This window comes from Castanea sativa, chromosome 8 (genome assembly GCF_040712315.1).
Source record: "Castanea sativa cultivar Marrone di Chiusa Pesio chromosome 8, ASM4071231v1".
NCBI lineage: Eukaryota > Viridiplantae > Streptophyta > Magnoliopsida > Fagales > Fagaceae > Castanea > Castanea sativa.
In genome coordinates, this window is record NC_134020.1 from 46,437,607 (window position 1) to 46,458,683 (window position 21,077).

Genomic DNA, 21,077 nt, shown 5'->3' on the forward strand with positions numbered 1-21,077 from the left:
TATACGTATTTTCACATTTTATTTCATCCACACGTATTTCCAAAAAACTGAAATTTGTTGTTTAAATACACGTATCAAACGGGCCCTAAATTTTTTAGATGTTTTACTATGAATGCTCTAAAAGATATTATTATAAGGTCTTAGAGCATTCTCATTTGTTATGAGAAAAAAAAAAGAGATTACCAAAATATTATGGATAAACTACCTATTTGGTCTTATTATTTACATCATATTTCAAAATAATCCATAACCTTTCAATTGTGTCAATTTGATTCCAAACTTTTCAGTGCTGTGCCAATTTAGTTTTTGCCGTTATATCTTGGATGAAAAAATCTGACGTGTCAACAGACACCTGGACTAACTATAAGTGAAAGTGAGTAAATTTTGGGATCAAAATCCCTAACTCACATCTATCAAAAAAGAAAAGAACCCCAATTCTAACAAAAAAGAAAAAAACCCTAATTCACGTTTTGGTATATTGGCAATACCTAGCATGTGAATGGCTTTGATTATGATTTATCAAATCAAAGCTAGTTCGTGGATATAACGTTGATTTGATAATCAAAGCCTCTCCTACTTTGCCTCAAGCTAGTCTGTGGCAATATCATAATATAAGCAAGGTCAAACGAAAACTTTTAAGGCCTTAAACAGGGGTATCACAGATTTTAACAAATTCTTGCAATTATTTTTTCCGCAAATTGGCTATTTCCTGATCACTTTCCATTGCTTCTCAAGATCCAGCCTAGAATTCTTGTAGATGTAAGCAGAATAAATTTGTCAACTTCTGTACTGGATTACAAAATCTCAGTGCCAATCATGATAACTCCATTTGCTATGCTATGTATAAGTTGGCACATCCAGAAGGTCCAAATCTTCTTGGAAGAGCTCTCAGTCTCAATTGAAATTTGTTTGGATTCTTATTTACTTGTTCATTGTGATTATTCCAGAAGAGATCGCGACAGCCAAAGCAACAGCTGCGTCTAATACCAAAACTGAAGCATTTGTGAATTAGGGTTTTTTTTTTTTTTGGATAGATGTGAGTTAGGGATTTTGATCCCAAAATTTACTCACTTTCACTTGCCCGTTTTTATCTGTTGATGTGGCAATTATTTACTTATTTATTTAGGCCATTTGATACATCAAATTTTTCCATCCAAGAGATAACAATGGTGATTAAATTAATACGACACTAAAAGTTTAGAGACCAAATTAACGTAATTGAAAAGTTAGGAACTAAATTGAAATATGACGTAAAGAATAGAGACTAAATACATAATTTACTCAAATTAAAATTATTTACCTATTTTGCATAACTAACTTAAAAAATTATAACACACTTTTCTCAATAATTAAAAAAAAAAAAAAATTACAACACACTTGTGTATAATTTAAAGCAAAATAGAGAGCCAGATGAAGCTGGTTTTTTTTTTTTTTTTTTTAAGCTACATTGTTATCTATTTATTATGGGCTTTACATAATCAGACGGAAATGCTCCCTCACACACTGGTGTGTTCCAACCACACACATAAAAATAAAAGAAAAAAGGGAGACATTTATTAGATATTTTGCTGTACGAGTGAAATTAGATACAATGAGATATGAATCATATGATATGCTGTTTAAAAGCTCATACCAGCAGAAAACCTTCTTATAAGTCAAGGTCTATCTCAACCCCATTCAACAAGATCCTCAACAACCAGTACTTACTATCCAACTATAGCTAGCATTGGTTATGTTTTTAGATTCTCAACTAAGTAGATAAATCACCTACTTGAATAAATGGGCCAGATCAGGATCATCCAAGTTTACATCCAACCATCCATTCAAGCGCATGTATTCTATATAATGTTCTGGTGGCTTCACAGCAGAAGGATTTTTTGGAGTAAAGCCATGAATTCTCTCGATGTCCCGAGCAAGCCATCTAACATATGCGCGATCCAAAGGAGGCACAACTTTCAACAGTATCTCATCCCTTTCTTGTTGCTTGACAGGTTTATTTCCCATACTGAGGCCTAGACTGAAAGATAATTTTGTTAACGAGTGTTTATGAGGGAGCCACCAGCATTGCATATTCACTACAACAATCTACAATATCCTCACAGACCAATGCATGAATGTAGCAACTTGTGCGTATACATCTGATTACCCCATTAAAACCAGTACCTTGACAAGATTCTTGGAGTTACATCTAAAAATTTTGGTTGAAAATCATGCAGTAGAGAGAGAGAGAGAGAGAGAGAGAGAGAGAGAGAGAGTACAGAATTGACAAAAGAGGATCCAGGACAAAGCTAAGGGTTTGAGGCAACAGTACAGAGACAAGAAATGATTTATGGCATTCCAAATACTGAAATCCTTTGACTTTCTATTGGTCACTTTTCATTGCAATGTAAGTACATTCAGTCATTGTCACCTAAGATTCCAAATCTTATGCATTGGAAATATATGAAAGAAAAAAATCTACATAGTAAATTCTTTTTATTATTGGTAAGTTACAGTAGCACCTAATGGGTTTTGAACCCATGACTTAACCCTCCTCCTACATTGGCTACATGGTGGAAATCACTTTCTAGGACTACAAAAGTCATAGAGGGTTGCATCAAAGATTCAATTCCAAGAGATTTACTTTGATCATTTGTTGGATGTGAAGAAAGAAAATGACGTATAAGGCATTGACAGAATTGCAGAACAACTCCTGTTAATGGCCAGGAATTGGCAACATGAGACAAAATAACTAAGTTAATTACAATCATCCAACCTAAACTATAAAGAATATTTGCAATGTGCACCTTAAACTTTAAAATTTTGCAATCAACACCCTAACTCAATATTACTTCGCAATGTCCACTCAACGTCTAACTTAGTGTCAAAATTAACAATTTCATGTGTACCTATCCACCTTAAAGTATGAGACTAATTGCAATGTACACCATAAACTATGAGAGCATTTGCAAAGTTCTTCATTAATTTGGACTCTCATTTGGATGGTGGGTGGATATCACAAAATGTTCTCAAATTTGAGTATTAATTGCAAAATTTTGAAGTATAAGGTACACTACTTCTATAGTTTAGAGTGGATAGATATAAATAAAAGAACTAAAAATATCACTTTGACCATTCGATAACCTCAACAATATAAAGTGTATGGCATGCATCTTAGAATTGTGATGTCCGAAACAGGAAATTGTTGAGTTGTTGACATATGGTTCAATCTAAGCTATGAGTTCAGTGTCCCTAGGCCAACAAAACAGATCAAAGAAAGTCATTCATGTGTAATGCATAAATATTAACAATTTTTTATTTTGATAAATGCATAAATGTTAACAATCCATCATGCTTTTCCCATTTTAATTTTTATAGAAGAAATAAAAATTGAATTTCATAACTAGAAATGGTCGCTAAGTATTGAGAGATACCTATCATGAAAGGCAAAGTCCTATTCAAATTTAATTTTCAGAGAGACCAGCCCTAATCATTTCATCAATAGGGGCTACTATTTATAAGAGTGACAATTTAAGATCATTCGCTTTTGAATTAGGATTTCAACCTCCCTCTTGAAGGGTTTGAGTAACAATTTAGGATACATTATGTCATCACTTGGACAACTTTTTAACTTATGCCGAACTTTAATTCTTCACCTATTTTTCTTTATTTATTAAATTTGTCCCTAGGACAACAAAGATAACAAACAGTTTTAAGCCTAATTGTTTATTGTTGAAAAAATTAAGGATTAAAACTGTTTAAGGTGATTAATTTATTACATTAACTAAATAAAAATTTTTGGCATGTGATAATGGTTTCACTGCTTTTCAGTTTGTCATCTCAGAGCAAGAGGAATAAGAAAGTGAATGAGCAAGTGCAGGTAGGCATTGAACCTTACGCTACTTGTGCAGTAGCACTACCGAAGCAGCAGCAGCCAACAAAGCCATCCCTGGGGGTGGCAAATGGGCAAAGTTTGGAGGGGTCATAAATGGTTCCAGTCTTCTCGAACAGGACTACAGTTACAATTTGAAAACAAGGTATGAAAAAAAAAAAATCTAGGGTGAGCACAGAAAATCTAAGGTGTGCATAGCACTAAGAAACAATATAGTTCGGTTAGATGTGGCACTTCTTTACCTTTTTAAGTTGCATAGGCAGAATAGAAAGTGAGGCATATTCTAACTTGCTTCATCAGAAGCAAGTTAGAGTTTTGTAATATTGCTAACACTTTCATCAGTTCAAGTTCGAAAGTTCAGACATGAAATGGCATTATTAGCAAATTCGCAATTCAGAACAAAAAAAGCATGGACCTTTACTAACAACACTAAATCCAACGACCAAAACAAATTCTGTAGTGGATCCAAACGCACAAATATACAACATAAAACAACATAGCCATCAAAATTAACAAAAAGAGAGTCTACAGAAGTGGATTGAGTGAAAGGCAAGTACAATTCCAATCATAGCCAGTAAATCAAAGCATTACCACAAATAAAAATTATGGTTTACACCAACTATAAGAATTCAAGCAAGTAAATTGAAATGCAGATGAATAACCAATCCACCCAATGAAACCAATAACTTACATATGTATAGTTAATACAAGCCAACATCATTATCTCAACACAACAACACCACGGATTCAATTCAAACAAAAATAAAGACAAAAACCCATATACAATTTCAATCAGAGAACTCATCTAGATCGAAAGCCCACACCAAATTTAGAAAAGTTAAGGTGGAGGGCGAGGCTGTGGGGTTAAAACCCATCAGGTTCATGTGTAATAAATAAATCAAAAATCAAAAATTACAAAATTAATGTGAAAGTAGAGCCAATACCTGGAAATATGCTGAAAATCAATAAGTCAATCGTAGAGAGAGAGAGAGAGGTTGCGACAGTCTAGAGTAGACGCAGAAAAATCAGATAATCGAATAGATTTGAGAGAGAGAGAGTACCATAGGGACACAGTTGGATAAGGCAATTTGTTTTATTGATATCTTTGGAACGTCAACTTAAATACATATATTTTCAGTTTTTTAAACCAGATTTATATATATTTTTAAGCATCCACATTTTTTTTATAAAATTTTTATACAACCCACGCATATTTTCAAAAAAGCTGAAAACACTTATTTAAACATAGCTATCAAACGAGTAGCGTAGAGGACTCATAAATTTTGCACATTAGCTCCAAAAAATGCACTCATATATTCATGTATGTAAATTTGTGCAACTTTGGATGGTTGTTACACTAAGAGTGTATTTAGCTTCAAATTAAAAAGACAGTTTATTTTATTATTTTACTTATTTTTGTTACTATTTCTGGTCTCATTATACTTTTTGGTATTATTTATGGGTCTTATTGTACTATTTCAACTAATTTTTACCTTTATGTATCTTCAGGAAAACATTTTCAGTTTCAGCAAAATAAGTGGATCCCAAACATACGCTAAGTGTGCGTTTGGTATGGATCAAATTTGCCAGTTTATTTTATCATTCAACTTATTTTTGCTATTGTTCACAGGTTTCGCTGCACTTTTAGGTACTATTTATGAATCCCACTATACTATTTCATCAAACTTTTACCTTTATTTATCGTACTTTCAGTAAAAAGTTTTAAATTTTAACAAAATAAGTGGATCCCAAACAAATTGATTCATATAGACAAAGAGAGATGATTTAAGAGTAATAAAAAATTGATAAAAAAAAACATTTTAATGAAATGTATAGTGTAAAATAGATAATCTAGAGCTCGTTTGGTAATGTTATTCTAGTAACATTGTTTGTATTTTTTGAAAATACATGGGTGAAAAGTGTGTGAAAATATGTATAATGTTGTTTAAACACTGAAAATTCTTGTTTAAACAACAGGAACAAATGAGTTTCTAATGTGCGTGCTTTTTAAAAGTAGTTGGGTAAAATAGAAAAAATATATATTCTTATAATGAAAATAGACATAAATTTTTGTATGAACTAATGCGAATACTCTAACTAAATGGGTAACCATTTCCTATACGCTAATTACTATTTTTGCACACGTTAAATTATAATTGGCTTGAACATACTCTACCTGAAAACTCGAAATAGTGTTTTGAAATTTTTTTTTTTGGAAAGATAGTGTTTTGAAATCATGATTTTTGTTATTTGTAACTATGCTATTTATTTTAAGAGTACATATTGCACACTATTACACACAACACAAGTTCTTTTTTGAGTTCAAAAAATACTTGTGTATACTTTGGGAGAAACAAGGATCTGTGTAATTTGTGTGCAACAAGAGTGTACAGTGTAACAGTGTACACTAACAATTATCTACTTAAAAAAAAAATTGACTTATTTATTTATTAACTTTTGTTGTAATTTTATATTAACGATTTAATTATGAATGTATACCCGCGCGGCGGGTACTTCAAAAAGAAGAAGAAGAGAACTAAACAAACACCTTATGAACATTGTCTCAACTCTCAACTGACAATCAAATGAGATCTCAAAGCTACAACAGTCTTTCACTTCCAAATGTTCCTCACTCTAAACCACTGTCTTCCACAACTCTCACGCATACTCATACGCCATGTCTCAACCCAACAACAAAACCTCTCCACAAAACTTGTTCTCTTCCACGACCTCTCAGCACAATTGTCTTATATGGAACTATCCCAAAAGTTCTACGAGGCCATGAAAGCCTGTGCTTCCATCAAGTCCACACCCATTGCTCAAAAACTCCATGCACAGCTTATCTCCACTGGCCTTGACTCTTCCATTTTCCTTCAAAACCATCTCTTGCATTTGTACTCCAATTGCAATCTCATCGACGATGCTTGTTGGGTTTTCAACAACATTGAGTATCGTAATGTTTTTAGTTGGAACACGATGATTAGTGGGCTTGTTGATTTGGGTCGGATGAGTGAAGCGGGGAAGGTGTTTGATGAAATGCCTGAAAGAGACTCTGTTTCTTGGACTGTGATGATGTCGGGCTATTTCCGTAATGGCCAACCAGAGAAAACTTTAAATATGTTTGTTTCAATGGTACAGGATGCTAATTGTGTTAATGATCCGTTTTCTTTCACTTGTGCAATGAAGGCTTGTGGCAGTCTCGCATACATGAAGTTGGCTCTACAATTACACGGTCTTGTGGAGAAGTTTGATTTTGGAAGCAATGTGTATATGGCCATTCAGAATTCAATAATGGACATGTATATTAAGTCTGGAAAAGTGAGTTATGCTGAGAGAGTGTTTTTGAGGGTCCCTAATCCGAGTTTGTTTTGTTGGAACAGTATGATCTATGGATATTCCAAATTGTTTGGGGTTGGAAGGGCTTTTGACTTGTTCAACCAGATGCCTGAACGTGACTCTGTGTCTTGGAGCACGATGATATCAATCTTCTCTCAACATGGCTTTGGGGTTCAGAGCCTTGGTACTTTTATTGAGATGTGGAGTCAAGGTGTTAGACCGAATTCCATGACGTATGCCAGTGTACTTAGCGCTTGCACAAGTATAAATGATCTTGAATGGGGTACCCATTTGCATGCTCGGATTGTTCGAATGGAACCAACTATTGATGTTCTAGTTGGTGGTGGTTTGGTTGATATGTACGCAAAATGTGGATGCTTAGAATTTGCTAGGCGGATCTTTGATAGCTTAACAGAACACAATGCAGTTTCTTGGACTTCTTTAATTAGTGGACTTGCACATTTTGGGTTAGAGGAAGAAGCTTTGGAACTGTTTAATCAAATGAGAGAGGCTCCTATTTCCTTGGATGAGTTTACTCTTGCAACAATTCTGGGGGTTTGTTCAGGTCAAAAGTATGTTTCAATTGGGGAGCAGCTACATGGATATACAATCAAGACTGGAATGGATTCCTCTGTTGCTATAGGAAATGCTGTGGTTACGATGTACACAAAGTGTGGAAATGTGCAGGAGGCGAATCATGCATTTGAACTGATGCCAATGAGAGATATAATATCATGGACAGCAATGATCACTGCATTTTCTAAGATTGGTGATATTGAAAAAGCTCGACAATGTTTTGATCAAATGCCAGAGCAGAATGTCGTAACTTGGAATTCAATGTTAGGCACATATACTCAACATGGTTTTTGGGAAGAAGGTCTCAAATTGTATACTTTGATGCAAAGGCAAGGAGTTAAGCCTGATTGGGTCACTTTTGCAACTTCAATTAGTGCCTGTGCTGATCTAGCAGTACTAAAACTTGGTATCCAAATTGTATCTCAAGCTGAAAAATTAGGGTTTGGTTCTAATGTTTCAGTTGCAAATAGTGTTGTTACTATGTATTCAAGGTGTGGACGAATTGAAGAAGCACAAAAAGTCTTTGATTTGGTACACGAGAAAAATGTGATTTCTTGGAATGCGATAATGGCGGGATACGCTCAAAATGGTCAAGGTAGGAAAGTTATAGAGATTTTTGAGAATATGTTGGAGATGAAATGCTCACCTGATCATATAAGCTATGTATCTGTTCTATCAGGTTGTAGCCATGCAGGGCTTGTAACAGAAGGGAAGCAATACTTTTATTCCATGACTGAGGATTTTGGCATCTCTCCAACATCTGAACATTTTTCTTGTATGGTGGATCTGCTTGGTCGGGCTGGGTTACTTGAGGAGGCCAAGAATTTGATTGATGGAATGCCTTTTAAGCCAAATGCTGCTATTTGGGGGGCTCTCCTTGGTGCTTGTCGGACCCATTGCGAATCTAAATTAGCAGAAGTTGCAGTGAGGAATTTACTTGAGTTTGATGTGGAAGAATCTGGAAGTTACATCCTTCTAGCAAATATATATTTAGATTCTGGCAATTTAGAAAGTGTTGCAGATGTGAGAAAACTGATGAGAGAGAAAGGAATACGCAAGAATCCTGGTTGTAGCTGGATAGAGGTAGAAAGCAGGGTACATGTATTCACTGTAGATGAGACTAATCACCCACAAATCAAGGATATTTACAGAAAGTTGGAGGAGATGATGAAGAAGATAGAAGATACAGGAAACTACAAAAATGCAATTAGGTCACTTCGTGGACAAGGCTACCACAGTGAGAAACTTGCAGTGGCATTTGGTTTGATTAATTTGCCTACTTGGATGCCTATCCATGTAATGAAGAATCTTCGAGTATGCAATGACTGTCACCTGACAATAAAGCTGATTTCCCTTGTTACCTCAAGGGAACTTATAGTGCGTGATGGATACCGATTTCATCATTTCAAGAATGGATTTTGCTCTTGTGGAGATTACTGGTAATCTGAAGGTATTGATTTTGCTCTTGTGGAACCTACTGGTAATGTACTAATTTATTTTATTTAGAGGAATCAGTACATTAATTTTTTCCCCTTTCAATTGTGTCCATGTGCCACTATATTTTTGTTATTTCAATTGAAGAGGGAAAAAAAAGTGAACAGAATAGGTAGGTCTTGCAGAACTTATCCCCAAAAAAAAGAAGAAGACAAGTCTTGCAGCTTGGTCAGAGCTGATGATGCAAGTGACAAGTTTTCAAGCCCTCAAGCCTTCCTCTTCATACTCTTTTTGTTTTTGATGGGGACATCAGTGAGAGATTGCTCTCTAGGCTAGGAAGACAAGGATGGTAAGGATGTAAGGAAACCCTCAAGGAAAGAAGTCTTCTTTGTGTTTGATTTCCTTGTGATGTTTTTGGTTTGTTTATCCTGTATTTTCTGTTTCATGATTGAGGTACTTCATAAAAAAGCCCTGGAAGAGGATCCTGAGTTTATGATTATATGAAAGGGAAGCTCTTCATCCTTGATCACAAGATCATGAAGAGAGAAAGGTGTCTTCATCTTTTTCTATTTTATATGTACCTAAAAGAAGCATATGAATTGATTCCTGAGCAAACTTAAGCACAAAATTTGGCTTATCAATCAAGTGGCTGATCTTAAAACCATTGCTTCAATTAGAACTCTGAAAGTTACTGATCAAGAGCGTAATGATTAAAATTACAAAATTGATGGTTTCTGACAAACATTAAATTTGCAAGCAAATGATCATAGTCGATGTTAATTTGATATATATGGGTTCTAGATCAATTGTACTTTACAAAATTAAAAACGATAGGTTGTCTGAGTTCTAATTGTGCAATGTGATTTCATGATTGATTACTTCATAGTGTAAGCAATACTTGAAGCTCTGGGCCATCAAATCATAATTTAGTATTAAATGGTTGTCATCTGTGTATTCACAAAATGCTAAGTCTAAACAAGCATAGCAGTAATGAAAGTCATATAAAATACAAGAATAATAAATTTTTCTTGAGACTTCTTCAAGTCTACCTGCAAGTTCCTACCTGTCGAGCAGCTTTTTCTCCTTCTCAAATTTTGTTTTCTTCTCTTTTTCTTTGTATTCCAGCAAAACAATAATTTTCTGTTGCTTTTCTTCTTTATATTTCAGCAAGAGTGGAACTTTCCCATCTCTTTAATGCCACAGTTTCTCTCTTTGACATAAGTATATGCTAAAGAGATTTATGCAGAGTTTCAGTAATCTCTTTATTTATTTATATATAAGTAGAGTTTTGGTAATCTCTTTCCTTATTACAAAACTCTCTTTGACAGCAGAATATGCTAGAGAAAGATTTCATTGGAGTTTGGTAGTCCTTGCACAGCAGGCCAATTTGATTTGATTTGATTTTGTTTTTTTAAATCGCTCCAGTTTCTTACAGAGTAGCTTTTTCAATTTAAATGTCTTTGGATAGCAGATTGGCAACTTTGCTGGCTGGCTCCAGTTCTGATAATCTCGAATTAACTGGGGTGTCTTAGAAACATCTTTTTTCTAACATGGTGCAAGTATATAATTATCAAACTGCATACCTTAAAAATATTAATACCTCTTTGAGAATTTTATTTTTTAAATTTTTTTCTTATAGAATTAATACCGTTTCTTATTCTTTATATTTATAATAGTTTTATATATTGAGCCTAATTTCTAAATCAAATATATGCCTGGTTTCTTGTTTTGAAGGTTACATCAGAGTAACTCAGGTATTCTTTTCCTTCAACCTTGGAAAAAAAAATGCTGCTTCAGGTGTATGAGAGGCTGATCTGAGGACTAGGCTGATTTATTAAATCCAGAGAAGCATGAAGCGGCTGCTGATGTTAAGCATTAAGTGACTGCTGATGCTTCATATAGCGCAATGTATGTATGCGCACATACTAATTCAGTTAATTATCAATTTTTAATGGATTGTATCTAGTTCTTAAGAAGTACTTTGTCTGGATTTGTTCCAAGTATTCTAGGTTTGATTTCCTTGATACAGGTTGTGACCTATCAGATGAATATGATTTCTTATTCCATTACACTATCTTCTGTTTCCGATAATGCAACCAAACAAATTGAGAAGACCAGAAAGGGCATATCTTATTTTAATATTCATTTAACAATCTGAATGTGTCCAGAGCTAGAAGTTTATATACTTTCATATTTAAGAGAACTTGAAGATTTGTGCTTGGGAGAGACTGAAATTTTCACATATCAAGTCTCCATTGAACTAATAAGAGAGTTTTAAAAGAGCACATTATGGATATGATTTCATGTCAATGATGATATATTAAATATCAGCGCTATTGTAAGAGATGCCAAGGGTGAAACAAATGGAATTTTTGTATGAGCTCATGGATTTATTTGCATTTTTTGTATTATTTCCATTAATCTTTATGGTGCTAATTGCACATACCTGCAACAAAAATTGATTAAGCATACTAACACATCTGTAACTGATAGTGGTAGGCACTGAAGAATATGAGCCAATTTTCTAACCAATTGGAACTTAATATCTTTATTCAATAATTTGGTCTTCAAGCCTAAGCCATAAGCCACATTAAAGACAATTCCTAATGTAAGATTAGTTGAATTGTAGCAATCTTAGGCCTGTGAAAGCCAAAAAAGGCAAATAAACTTGAAATAAAAAAGAGTAAAATTTGAAAACAATGAGAAGAAAAAGGAGTAAATGTTACAAAAGCACTGGGTTAGCACATGTAATTGATGATGCTGGCCTTGTCATTGAATAGCATTATTGCACAAACACAAAGAAAAAGAAGTTTGGTAATTGCCAGAAGTTTTGGATGTAACTACCAACGATTGCTACTTTCGGTATCATTTTGGCCTCTGCCACGGGCTTGCATGTTATTAGGATTGGGTGTATACCCTGTAGAGCCCTGCTTTCCCCTCTGTTGGTCATTACTAGGAGTAGCACCAGCATTTATCTTCTGGTGCCAGGCATTGTTTCTGTCATTTGTTGAATCTGTCCTAGACTGCCAGAAATTGTTGTTGTTCAGCAACTGAGTCCTTCCATATGGCCTGAACCCTTCGCTGGATCCTGAATTTTTCAAATCCTTGTCCTTGAAGCCTTCATTTTTACTAATATCAGTACCCACTGGCTTCCATTTCTGATTCAAAGCACAAGTACCATTGTAATTGGATGACCTGTTGTTTAAGTTACTGATTGAGCTAACAGGATGTCTGTAATTTCTAGCATCCCAACCTGATCCGGTGCTATTCTGTCCACCACAAGAAGAGCTAGGTAACATGATTCTTTCTCCATCTTTAAGCTGAATTCTCCCAATGGTATTCTCAATATGTTTACTAATATTGGAACTATCATGTTGTTTTCCTCTACCAGCACACCATCCACGACCAGCTTGTTTATGTACCACCTCAGTAGATGATTCTGGCATAAATCTCCTGCAATAGCCTTCTTGAGTGCCATTATCTGCTTTTCTACACCCTTGTTGCTGCTGCAGTCTGTAATTCTCATCCTACTCACCAGATATAGGGGAAAAAAATAGAAGGGCACAATATAGAGAAAGCAAGAAATGAGATATCATACCTAGAGGGGGGTTTGTTACCCTGGTATTCATGCCAGAGTTCTGTTTCCAAAATATCATCTTCAGTAATAGTCTGCACCCATAAGAATATCGTTTTATAATAAATTCCTCGTCATTTCCTTTTCCATGTTGATATAGTCAATAATAATAAATGGAAATGTGTATTAAACTAAAATTTAGTTTATCACTAAATTAAAAGGTTTTGATTTGGAACTATGCGGAAAGAGAGAAAAGAATTACTAAAACTTTATCGGGAGGTAAGAATAGCAAATGCTAACTACTGCCTCTTTCAACAGATATCATGAATAAAATTTTATGCACGGGAACATTTGGGTTGAAGTCAATACAAAGCTCCTTATTTTGAAATCGATATACCTTCTCTGGAATGTTAACACCATCAAGTAAACGAGGAACATGTGCATTACCATCAGGCATCTCAAAAGATACACATCTGCAAGATAAATGCAAGTAATATCAGAGGAAGCCAACAGAAAAGGAATTAAGACTGAAAAAAAAGTGCTATAAACTTTATTGCCTTACAAAACACAGTTCTCTTCAATGCTGCAATGGACTTCTTCCTGAACCCTTTCAGTATCCTGATTAAGGCGACGTATAGAACCACCAATACCATCACTGACAGGTAAAAAGTGAGCAAGTAAAAGATCTGCGGGGAGTACATTTGTGAACAAGAATATAATCCAAGCTAAATAAAACAGTATCTATCTTGACCTATTTATCACATATTTGCAATAGTAGCTGTATTAGATTTGCAACTCTACAGTCCAAGCTCAAGAAAATAGCAACCTAGCACAAGAATTCACCAACCTCAAACTGGTATCTATCTTGACCGATTCATTTTGCGTTGGAGTGAGAGACAAAACTTGAGATGCCAACTTGCACGTGCTACTCAAGTATAACCGGTCAGCACTGTTTCTGTTCCTCATTGCTTCAACCTCCTATACAACATCAAGTTTGAAAAATATTAAAAACATAATTGTCAATAGTTCCAAAATTAACTATTATTCAAGAGCCTATAATACAGTCTCATACTGATAGATCCTTCTCTAAATCTTTCGTTTCATCTAGAAGGCGTCCTTCCTCTATAAAAGGAAGCTTGCAGATTCCCTGCAATGAGAAAAAAAAAAAGAAAAAAAAAAGTATATATATATATATATATATATATATATATATATATATATATATATATATGAGAACATAGCACATAACACTACTTCACCATTCAATATGTAAAACGAAGTACCTGCAGAGTTGATGTGCCCTTTAGGACTCATCATCGAATGAGATCATAAAATTTGAGGACAATAGGCAAGTGAAAAAGACAAGAAACATAAGCAAACAAACCTGCCACATAAATCGCTTTCCATCCGTATCGATGTCAAAATCTAAGAATAAAACAAAGAAAAAGGTTAATTTTTATAGAAAATTCATTGGAACTAACCAACTCAAAAAAAAGAAACTACCTGTAGGATAAAAATCAATGATGTTAGACTCTTCATTCGTCATAAGAGTGTGGAAAACTTTAGGAAGTGCATGAGCACTACATAGGAGCACATTTGGTTAATTAATTAACTATGCAAAAATATAAAAATACAAAAAAAAAAAAAAAAAAAATCTAAACTGAAGAAGAAACAGGAAATTGGAGTTACCTCGGTGGGGGTAGGACAGACAATAATTGATCAAATGGTTTGAAAGGGTAACCCTTTTTAAACTTCACTCTAACTTGAGCAAGGCCCTTCAAATCCGAAGCAGCGGGTCCATAGTGGTATGGATAAAACCTGTAGCATGATTCAGTAAAGAACATTGATTAGTAAATTTCCTTACATCTTCAGTAGCATTGTTAATGAGGCTCTTCATCTCATAGAATTGTCTTACCATGTCCATGATGGGACTCCTGAAAAATAATATAGTAGAACCCACAATAGTCCTTCAGTGTAGTTCTTAACCTTCAAGTATCAAGAAAGAAGTAAAAAATTTAGGAGCATATTAATTCATTCCAATAGAAGAGGATGATAGGAAGGAGTAAGTAAGGTCTTATTAAATTGGTTAATTTGAAGACCACAAAACTGAAAATTGAGGAGCTTTAGTTAAACATCAACTGATTTGAACTTCATTCACGCTGCTTAAATCGCTATTGCATGACACTTACTAAATTCAAGATGTAGCAAGTGTTGTAATCTCAGAAGAAACAAGAAAAAATTTACTATGGCTGATTCTTACTATCTCTTTCCTAAGGTTTTCAGTTTCCCCAGAGCTTTCTGCAGAAAATTTCTCTTTGTAGTATCTGTCTTTCCAACCAAAGTCCCCCAATCTCACCTGTGCATGTGGAATGAATAAGAATAAACCCATCAAGCATCTAGAAAAACAGACATGCATGTGTCTTCTAAAGAGAACTTGAAGAACAAGCAACAAGTATCACTAAAAGTGATTATTACTTTGTCAGTCCCCAGACCGCCATTCTTAAATAAGTCAAACTTTTTGCGAAGGTTGGATTTCAACTTTTCTTTCAACTCTTTCGTATTTTTGATAATCTGCAGCACCAAAAAAGAAAGAAAGAAACTAATCAAGACTAAGAAAGATTATATTAAATCACAATAAATAATAACCAGAGATTTTTTTTTCTTATTTCTCTTGGTATATAAATAGATAGAATATCTATTTATATAAAGAAGATATAAACAATATCAGATCACAACTTTTATCATGCCAGTCTTAAATAAGAAATTGCAATTATTGAATTTAAAAGTGAAAGAACAAATACAACCAATTCCTTAAGTGGTATTTTAAATATACCTCTGAATTCATAATCACGGAATTTTTATCTTTTGTGAAAAAATATGACTTACTTCAAAAGATGATACATTTTGTACTGTCACTGTTGCTGAACCTCTGGAACTTGATGCTTCTTCATGATCATTATCCCTAGGATGAAACTCCAGATTGCCACATTCATTATCTTCTTGCTAGAGAGGCATTCAGTTTAGCAATTTTTCCATTAGCTTTGAGCAGAATGCATAGTGCTATTCAAATTTAATTAAAAAAGTTTACTCACATCATCTAAATAATAGCAAAGCCGTTTAAGTTTGCGATCACGCAATTCCGATCTTTTCTTGAAAATTTTATCTTCATATGAGCCAACCAAAAGGACGAACGTCTCAACCCTGGATAATTTTATATAACCTGCTCTTTTATCTTCAGCAGGCTTTTCGTACGTACAAGGAAATGTGAAAATAAATTAAACTCTACACAACAAGTATTGGAAAGAAACTACAATAAGAGTGTGTCTGTGTGTGTATTACCCTGCTCATGTCAACTAGATAGCCACCAAAGTTCTTGAACTCTTTCATGTAAACATAAATCAACAAATCCATGGCACCCTGAAAAAGGATGGTACAAATAAGTTATCTTTAATTCTAAAATTTCACCTAGAAAAATCATTTATTGATATATTATATGAATATGACAAGTAGGGGTGCATGTATCACTAGATCAGGCCTTATTCACCTTTATTTTTTCTGCCTGAATTCCTTACTCATGAATTGCATCAATGTGTAATGACATTGAAAAATACTTTTATTATTAATATGAAAGAACAAGCAAGTAGGTAAAGGAGAGGTGGTAAATAGAAACACACAAGGATTATATGATTATAGCCTTTTCTTTAATACATTCAATAAAATACTTTTGGTAGAATCCACACTAAAGAATGAATAAATAATATGGTAGCAGAGAGGTGATAAAATGTAACAAGCCTAATTAGAGTAGTGCTACATGCACAATAATTTCATAAAAGAGCTTACGTGGTAAGTTGTTAATGGTTCTCATTTGGACCCATCAATGATATCACTATTTTACCTACCATTAATAGATTGCCATTTGAGTTTTGTTGTGAAGTTATTATGCTTGTAGCTATATTCATCTAAATAGTAACTTTTAAATGAGGTTGTTTTGGACAAGATTTGGTTGGAGATAAATATATTTCAACTCATTTTGTAATGGCACATAATGGTCACGGTATATTATTTTATATAAATCAAAATCTCAAGAGATAAAATGTCATTCATCAACAAAGAAAGGTGCTTCAAATATTTCTTTAATCCTTGATTGAGGATTAATTACCCAAAAATTGAAACTTGTTGATTTAGAAAAAGAGCTTACGTGGTAAGTTGTTAATAGTTCTCATTTGGACCCATCAATGATATCACTATTTTACCTACCATTAATAGATTGCCATTTGAGTTTTGTTGTGAAATTATTATGCTTGTAGCTATATTCATCTAAATAGTAACTTTTAAATGAGGTTGTTTTGGACAAGATTTGGTTGGAGATAAATATATTTCAACTCATTTGTAATGGCACATAATGGTCACGGTATATTATTTTATATAAATCAAAATCTCAAGAGATAAAATGTCATTCATCAACAAAGAAAGGTGCTTCAAATATTTCTTTAATCCTTGACTGAGGATTAATTACCCAAAAATTGAAACTTGTTGATTTAGAAAAAGGCAAATACTTCCTGATTAACTAATCTATTTGATTTCAATCAAAAAGCAGAAGTTCATGCATCTTATAGGGTGCTTGGCAATGAAAATTGAAAAAGGAAACACAACCTCATGAAGTTCTAAAGTAGGCATGTGGGGTAGGAAATCATTTCCCACAAAAAAACACATGAAGACAAAGTCATCAACAATCCGCTCAAGGTCAATCTTGAAATTCTCAGGAGGATCAGTTATTTTTATATCTAGCTCCAAATATTCCCTTAAAATCCATACATGTAGAAACTGCAAATGTGGCAGAAACAAAAGTGTAAGTGGATGGAATATCAAAGTTTTTGACTCAAGTAACAGAGGTCAAAGGCAATCATGATACCCCATAAGGCTTCTTAGCCAAAGATGCACTTTTCTTGACCATGTTAGAAGAATTAAACAATCCTCCTCCACTTTTCTCTAAACCAGACTCGAATTTGAGGCTTGTTTCCGAAGCTGATTCACCAACTGGTTGCTGTGCTTGTAGCACATCCTATATTAATGATATCAACAAATGAAAATTATGAATACATGAAAATGTAATGATCCCACAAACATAATCCTTCGACTCAAAACTTTTTAGAGAACTTAATAAAAAATAAAAAAATCAGCTGTTACAACAAGTAATGAGATGGGATTTAAAACTATTGACAAGGTTCTTGGCATGTTCCTAAAATGAATGGTAAGAAGCATTTTTGGTTGTTTGTAATTAATCTGTCATTTTGTCCCAACCCAATATAAGTTATCTGTTATCCTACTTCAAGTTCAGGTACTTGCAAATCAATAACTTTTTATGCATTTTTTTATCTTACACTGTAAGACTTACAGTAGTAGAGGGTGAGAAGAAGTGAGTAGAGTGCAGGGGATGAGGGTGGTTTAATTAATCACCTTGTTTGGATATTTCTAAATGAAGCAGGGAAAGGTTACGGGATGAGATACCCTTCCAAACTTCAAAACACCCATTAAGAGGCAAGCATACTAGGCCTTTGCTCCAAATTTTAACATCCTAATAGTCACCCTATGACTTATCATTAGAGGAATTATATCTAAAATGTAAGTGTTTGTGACAACTAGTCAAATTCACCTCTCTCAAAATGGAAAAATGAACTTCATGTGCTGCTAAAGCGAGCATTATCAGATCAGCATCCTGCAAGCCAATATCAAATGACAATATCATTTATTTAAACATAAAATTAAGTGATGAATAGTAAATAGGTTCAAGGAGATGAATGAGACATTATATATAAAATTAGGATCAACGTTATATCCAAGTGTAACTCTATTTTTTTAAACAATATCTAGTGTTAGTGTAACTCTATGTTAACATTATACCATTAGAAAACTATTTATATGATTAGTATATTAAGATAGCTATGATTTCTAATCAACTTAAAATTTTTCAGGCATAAAGTATAACACAAAAAAAAAAAAAAGCAATACAATGGTAGATTTGTCAAAATACATATTCAATAAAAATTTATTAAATTGTATAACATTACAAAAAGTTGTATAAGGTGAAACTTCAATCCAACTTGTATGATTGCAAGTATATATAAACGTGTGACAATACAAAATAAAGGAACTAGTAAAGTTCTCATACCAGACCATACAGACAGTGCCTGGTATTTGGATCATAACCACTAACATTCCGCTGATAGCGTATAAAAGACATAATTTTGTGTTCTCCCTCGCCAGGAACATTGGAATCAGAGAGAATAACCTATTTGAACATATATGAATCATATAAAGAATTAAAGGATGAGTAAGCATAGGTTGTATGAAGGAACTCCAAAACAAAATGCACTTGAGTTTAACATATGCTGTTTACTATAAAGTATCATCTCTAATATGATTTAGTATTCAAAAATCATATGGACAAAACCTTGATGTTTCTCCATCCTGGATCATTATTTATACGTGAACTAATATAGCTTCCAAGGGCCTTTGACAATTTGTACATAAATTCTGTCCCTGGAGTGATAATATTAGAATCTGAAACTTCAGATTCACGCTTTGGAAGAACCGGTTTTCCTTCCCTTTCAAATTGTCTTCTCAGCTTTTCTTCCTCGGCTGCCTATATAAATATTGTAGCCAACATGAAGATAAAAGAACATATTGTATCAAATAGAAAAGCACAACTCTAGACACAAATTCAAATGAAGGAAAACCCACAGCGATTTCATTGTCCTTAGCAGTCCGAAAACGTCTGCATCGTTGTTGATTCATTTTAGCCCGTGGAGCAACTCCATCTACATATGTATACATTGAAAATTTGTTTATGTCAAAGGCTACACTCATAGTCTAAAATGCATTGTGTGCTTGACAAACGCTGAAATGAAATTGCATATTATTGACACAGTAGTTAACTAATTATTGTCAATTAGTTTAAGTCAGGAACGAGTTGAAGTTGAAGGAAAATCAATCTCACCGATGGCCATATAAAGTAACTTTCTTGGTCTTACAATGCTGAAAAGATGATCAATGTATTCAAAGATATTATGGAAGACTTCTTCAAAGGTTTCTGGTGGGCTAGGCTGATATGTACATAACAAGAAAAAAAAAACATGAATAGACTAGATGTAAATACGCTGTTATAAACGATAAAGTACAATGCAAAATAAGCTAAGGATGAACCAACATGATCATCGGGGTGGAAGCATGGGTGGATAATCCCATTCATATCAAGATAGAGATTATCAAACTCAATGCCATTTGGGTTTGGCAATGTGGTATCTATTCTCTCTGAGTCTTGTTCTTGTCTCTCTTCAATGGCTTTAACCACAACATTCGGGTACTTGTTTATCAACCATCGATAAAACGATGGCACACCCATCTCAGTCCTCTCTCACCTTAGCTGAAATGGTTCTCTCTGGCTAACTCTAGGGAACTACAAGAGCATAACAGATTGGCTGACCTATGTTACATAGACGTATGTATAGAAGGGCCATGAAAAAAGAATAAAGAAGAAAATCCAAGCATCAGATAATGGCTACGAGATACAAAGAGGCAGCCAATAAAATTCACAGCTAGCTATGTAGCTATTCATTAATGATGTACTAGTGTTTTTGATTAATTTGTCGGTCATTTATTCTTGATGATGTGCTCAAGGGCCCCAAATGTACTAGAGTATAAGTTCAAAGGATAAACTTTAAAGAGCATGAAGAATTTTGGGAATAGAAAAAATGTTATCCCAACGATTTTTTAATATTATTTTTAGCGACATACTTAAAATTGTTAATACTTCTCTTTTTGTTTTCTTTCTTTTGCTTCAATACCGATGACTCCAAAGTAAAGACACCGGTTGGGACAGTTCATAACTTCTTCTTCTTTTTTTTTGATCCAAAGTTCAATACTTCTTGTCTCCCGCAATTTATCTGTCCCTGCTGTTTCTTTTACTCTGCTTTTTTTTGCTGATAAATTCTTTTACTCTGCTTTAGATTCGATATTTGAAAATTGAAATAAAGTTCTATCCCTTCCTTTTGAAACAAGTTGTAGTACTAGTGATTCTCAAAAAAAAAAGAAAAAAAAGTACTAGTAAATAATTTATTACAACAGTCCTTGCCTTTGGCTTTTGATTATTCAGAATTTTTATTGAAACCAAGACACATTTGTACAACAACAGCCAAGATCAAGCCACTCTTTACAACAAATCCTATATGCTAAAACAGAACAGAGAAGACATCCGATGTTTCTGATCTTCCTCTATCAGAGTTATAT

At 33.8% G+C, this 21,077-nt stretch overlaps 3 protein-coding genes across 7 annotated transcripts; 1 reads left to right on the forward strand and 2 right to left on the reverse strand.

Moving 5' to 3' along the window:
• Positions 1–1,534: 1,534 nt before the first annotated feature.
• LOC142606781 (uncharacterized) lies at positions 1,535–4,961 on the reverse strand. Of its 2 annotated transcripts, none has more exons than XM_075778120.1 (2): positions 4,816–4,961; positions 1,535–2,017 (listed from the first exon to the last, which is right to left on the reverse strand). In XM_075778120.1, exon 2 carries the CDS (start codon positions 2,002–2,004, stop codon positions 1,768–1,770), a length of 237 nt encoding a protein of 78 aa, XP_075634235.1. In that variant the 5' UTR covers positions 2,005–2,017; positions 4,816–4,961; the 3' UTR covers positions 1,535–1,767. The 2 variants fall into 2 exon arrangements, with proteins under 2 accessions (XP_075634235.1, XP_075634236.1); XM_075778121.1 differs by having other exon boundaries at positions 1,535–2,012; positions 4,816–4,950.
• A 1,411-nt stretch (positions 4,962–6,372) lies between these two features.
• On the forward strand, positions 6,373–11,291 carry LOC142607962 (pentatricopeptide repeat-containing protein At2g13600-like). 4 transcript variants are annotated; one of them, XR_012839401.1, is made up of 3 exons: positions 6,373–9,767; positions 10,952–11,125; positions 11,247–11,291. XR_012839401.1 is itself a non-coding variant. In XM_075779652.1 (2 exons), exon 1 carries the CDS (start codon positions 6,494–6,496, stop codon positions 9,224–9,226), a length of 2,733 nt encoding a protein of 910 aa, XP_075635767.1. In that variant the 5' UTR covers positions 6,373–6,493; the 3' UTR covers positions 9,227–9,233; positions 10,952–11,291. The 4 variants fall into 4 exon arrangements, 1 of the variants encoding a protein (XP_075635767.1); XR_012839403.1 differs by having other exon boundaries at positions 6,373–9,566; positions 9,671–9,767; positions 10,952–11,291; XR_012839402.1 differs by having other exon boundaries at positions 6,373–9,233; positions 9,365–9,767; positions 10,952–11,291.
• A 596-nt stretch (positions 11,292–11,887) lies between these two features.
• On the reverse strand, positions 11,888–20,377 carry LOC142607961 (5'-3' exoribonuclease 3-like). The gene is made up of 23 exons (XM_075779651.1): positions 19,999–20,377; positions 19,789–19,894; positions 19,533–19,609; positions 19,243–19,434; positions 18,961–19,080; positions 18,445–18,507; positions 17,704–17,853; positions 17,445–17,615; positions 16,131–16,208; positions 15,884–16,033; positions 15,678–15,794; positions 15,267–15,362; positions 15,052–15,147; positions 14,707–14,777; positions 14,481–14,609; positions 14,295–14,371; positions 14,176–14,216; positions 13,864–13,938; positions 13,639–13,769; positions 13,354–13,446; positions 13,189–13,264; positions 12,816–12,886; positions 11,888–12,730 (listed from the first exon to the last, which is right to left on the reverse strand). Exons 1-23 carry the CDS (start codon positions 20,191–20,193, stop codon positions 12,058–12,060), a joined length of 3,048 nt encoding a protein of 1,015 aa, XP_075635766.1. The 5' UTR covers positions 20,194–20,377; the 3' UTR covers positions 11,888–12,057.
• Between the last annotated feature and the right edge of the window lie 700 nt (positions 20,378–21,077).

What these genes read in the sequence shown, in the direction of transcription:
- LOC142606781 (XM_075778120.1), bottom strand. Translation starts at nt 2,004, where the DNA reads ATGGGAAATAAACCTGTCAAGCAACAAGAAAGGGATGAGATACTGTTG.
- LOC142607962 (XM_075779652.1), top strand. Translation starts at nt 6,494, where the DNA reads ATGTTCCTCACTCTAAACCACTGTCTTCCACAACTCTCACGCATACTC.
- LOC142607961 (XM_075779651.1), bottom strand. Translation starts at nt 20,193, where the DNA reads ATGGGTGTGCCATCGTTTTATCGATGGTTGATAAACAAGTACCCGAAT. An exon ending in GTTACTTTATATGGCCATCG is followed by an intron (nt 19,610 to 19,788) that starts GTGAGATTGATT and finishes ATACATATGTAG; the next exon opens with ATGGAGTTGCTCCACGGGCT. An exon ending in GCGGTCTGGGGACTGACAAA is followed by an intron (nt 15,148 to 15,266) that starts GTAATAATCACT and finishes CCACATGCACAG; the next exon opens with GTGAGATTGGGGGACTTTGG.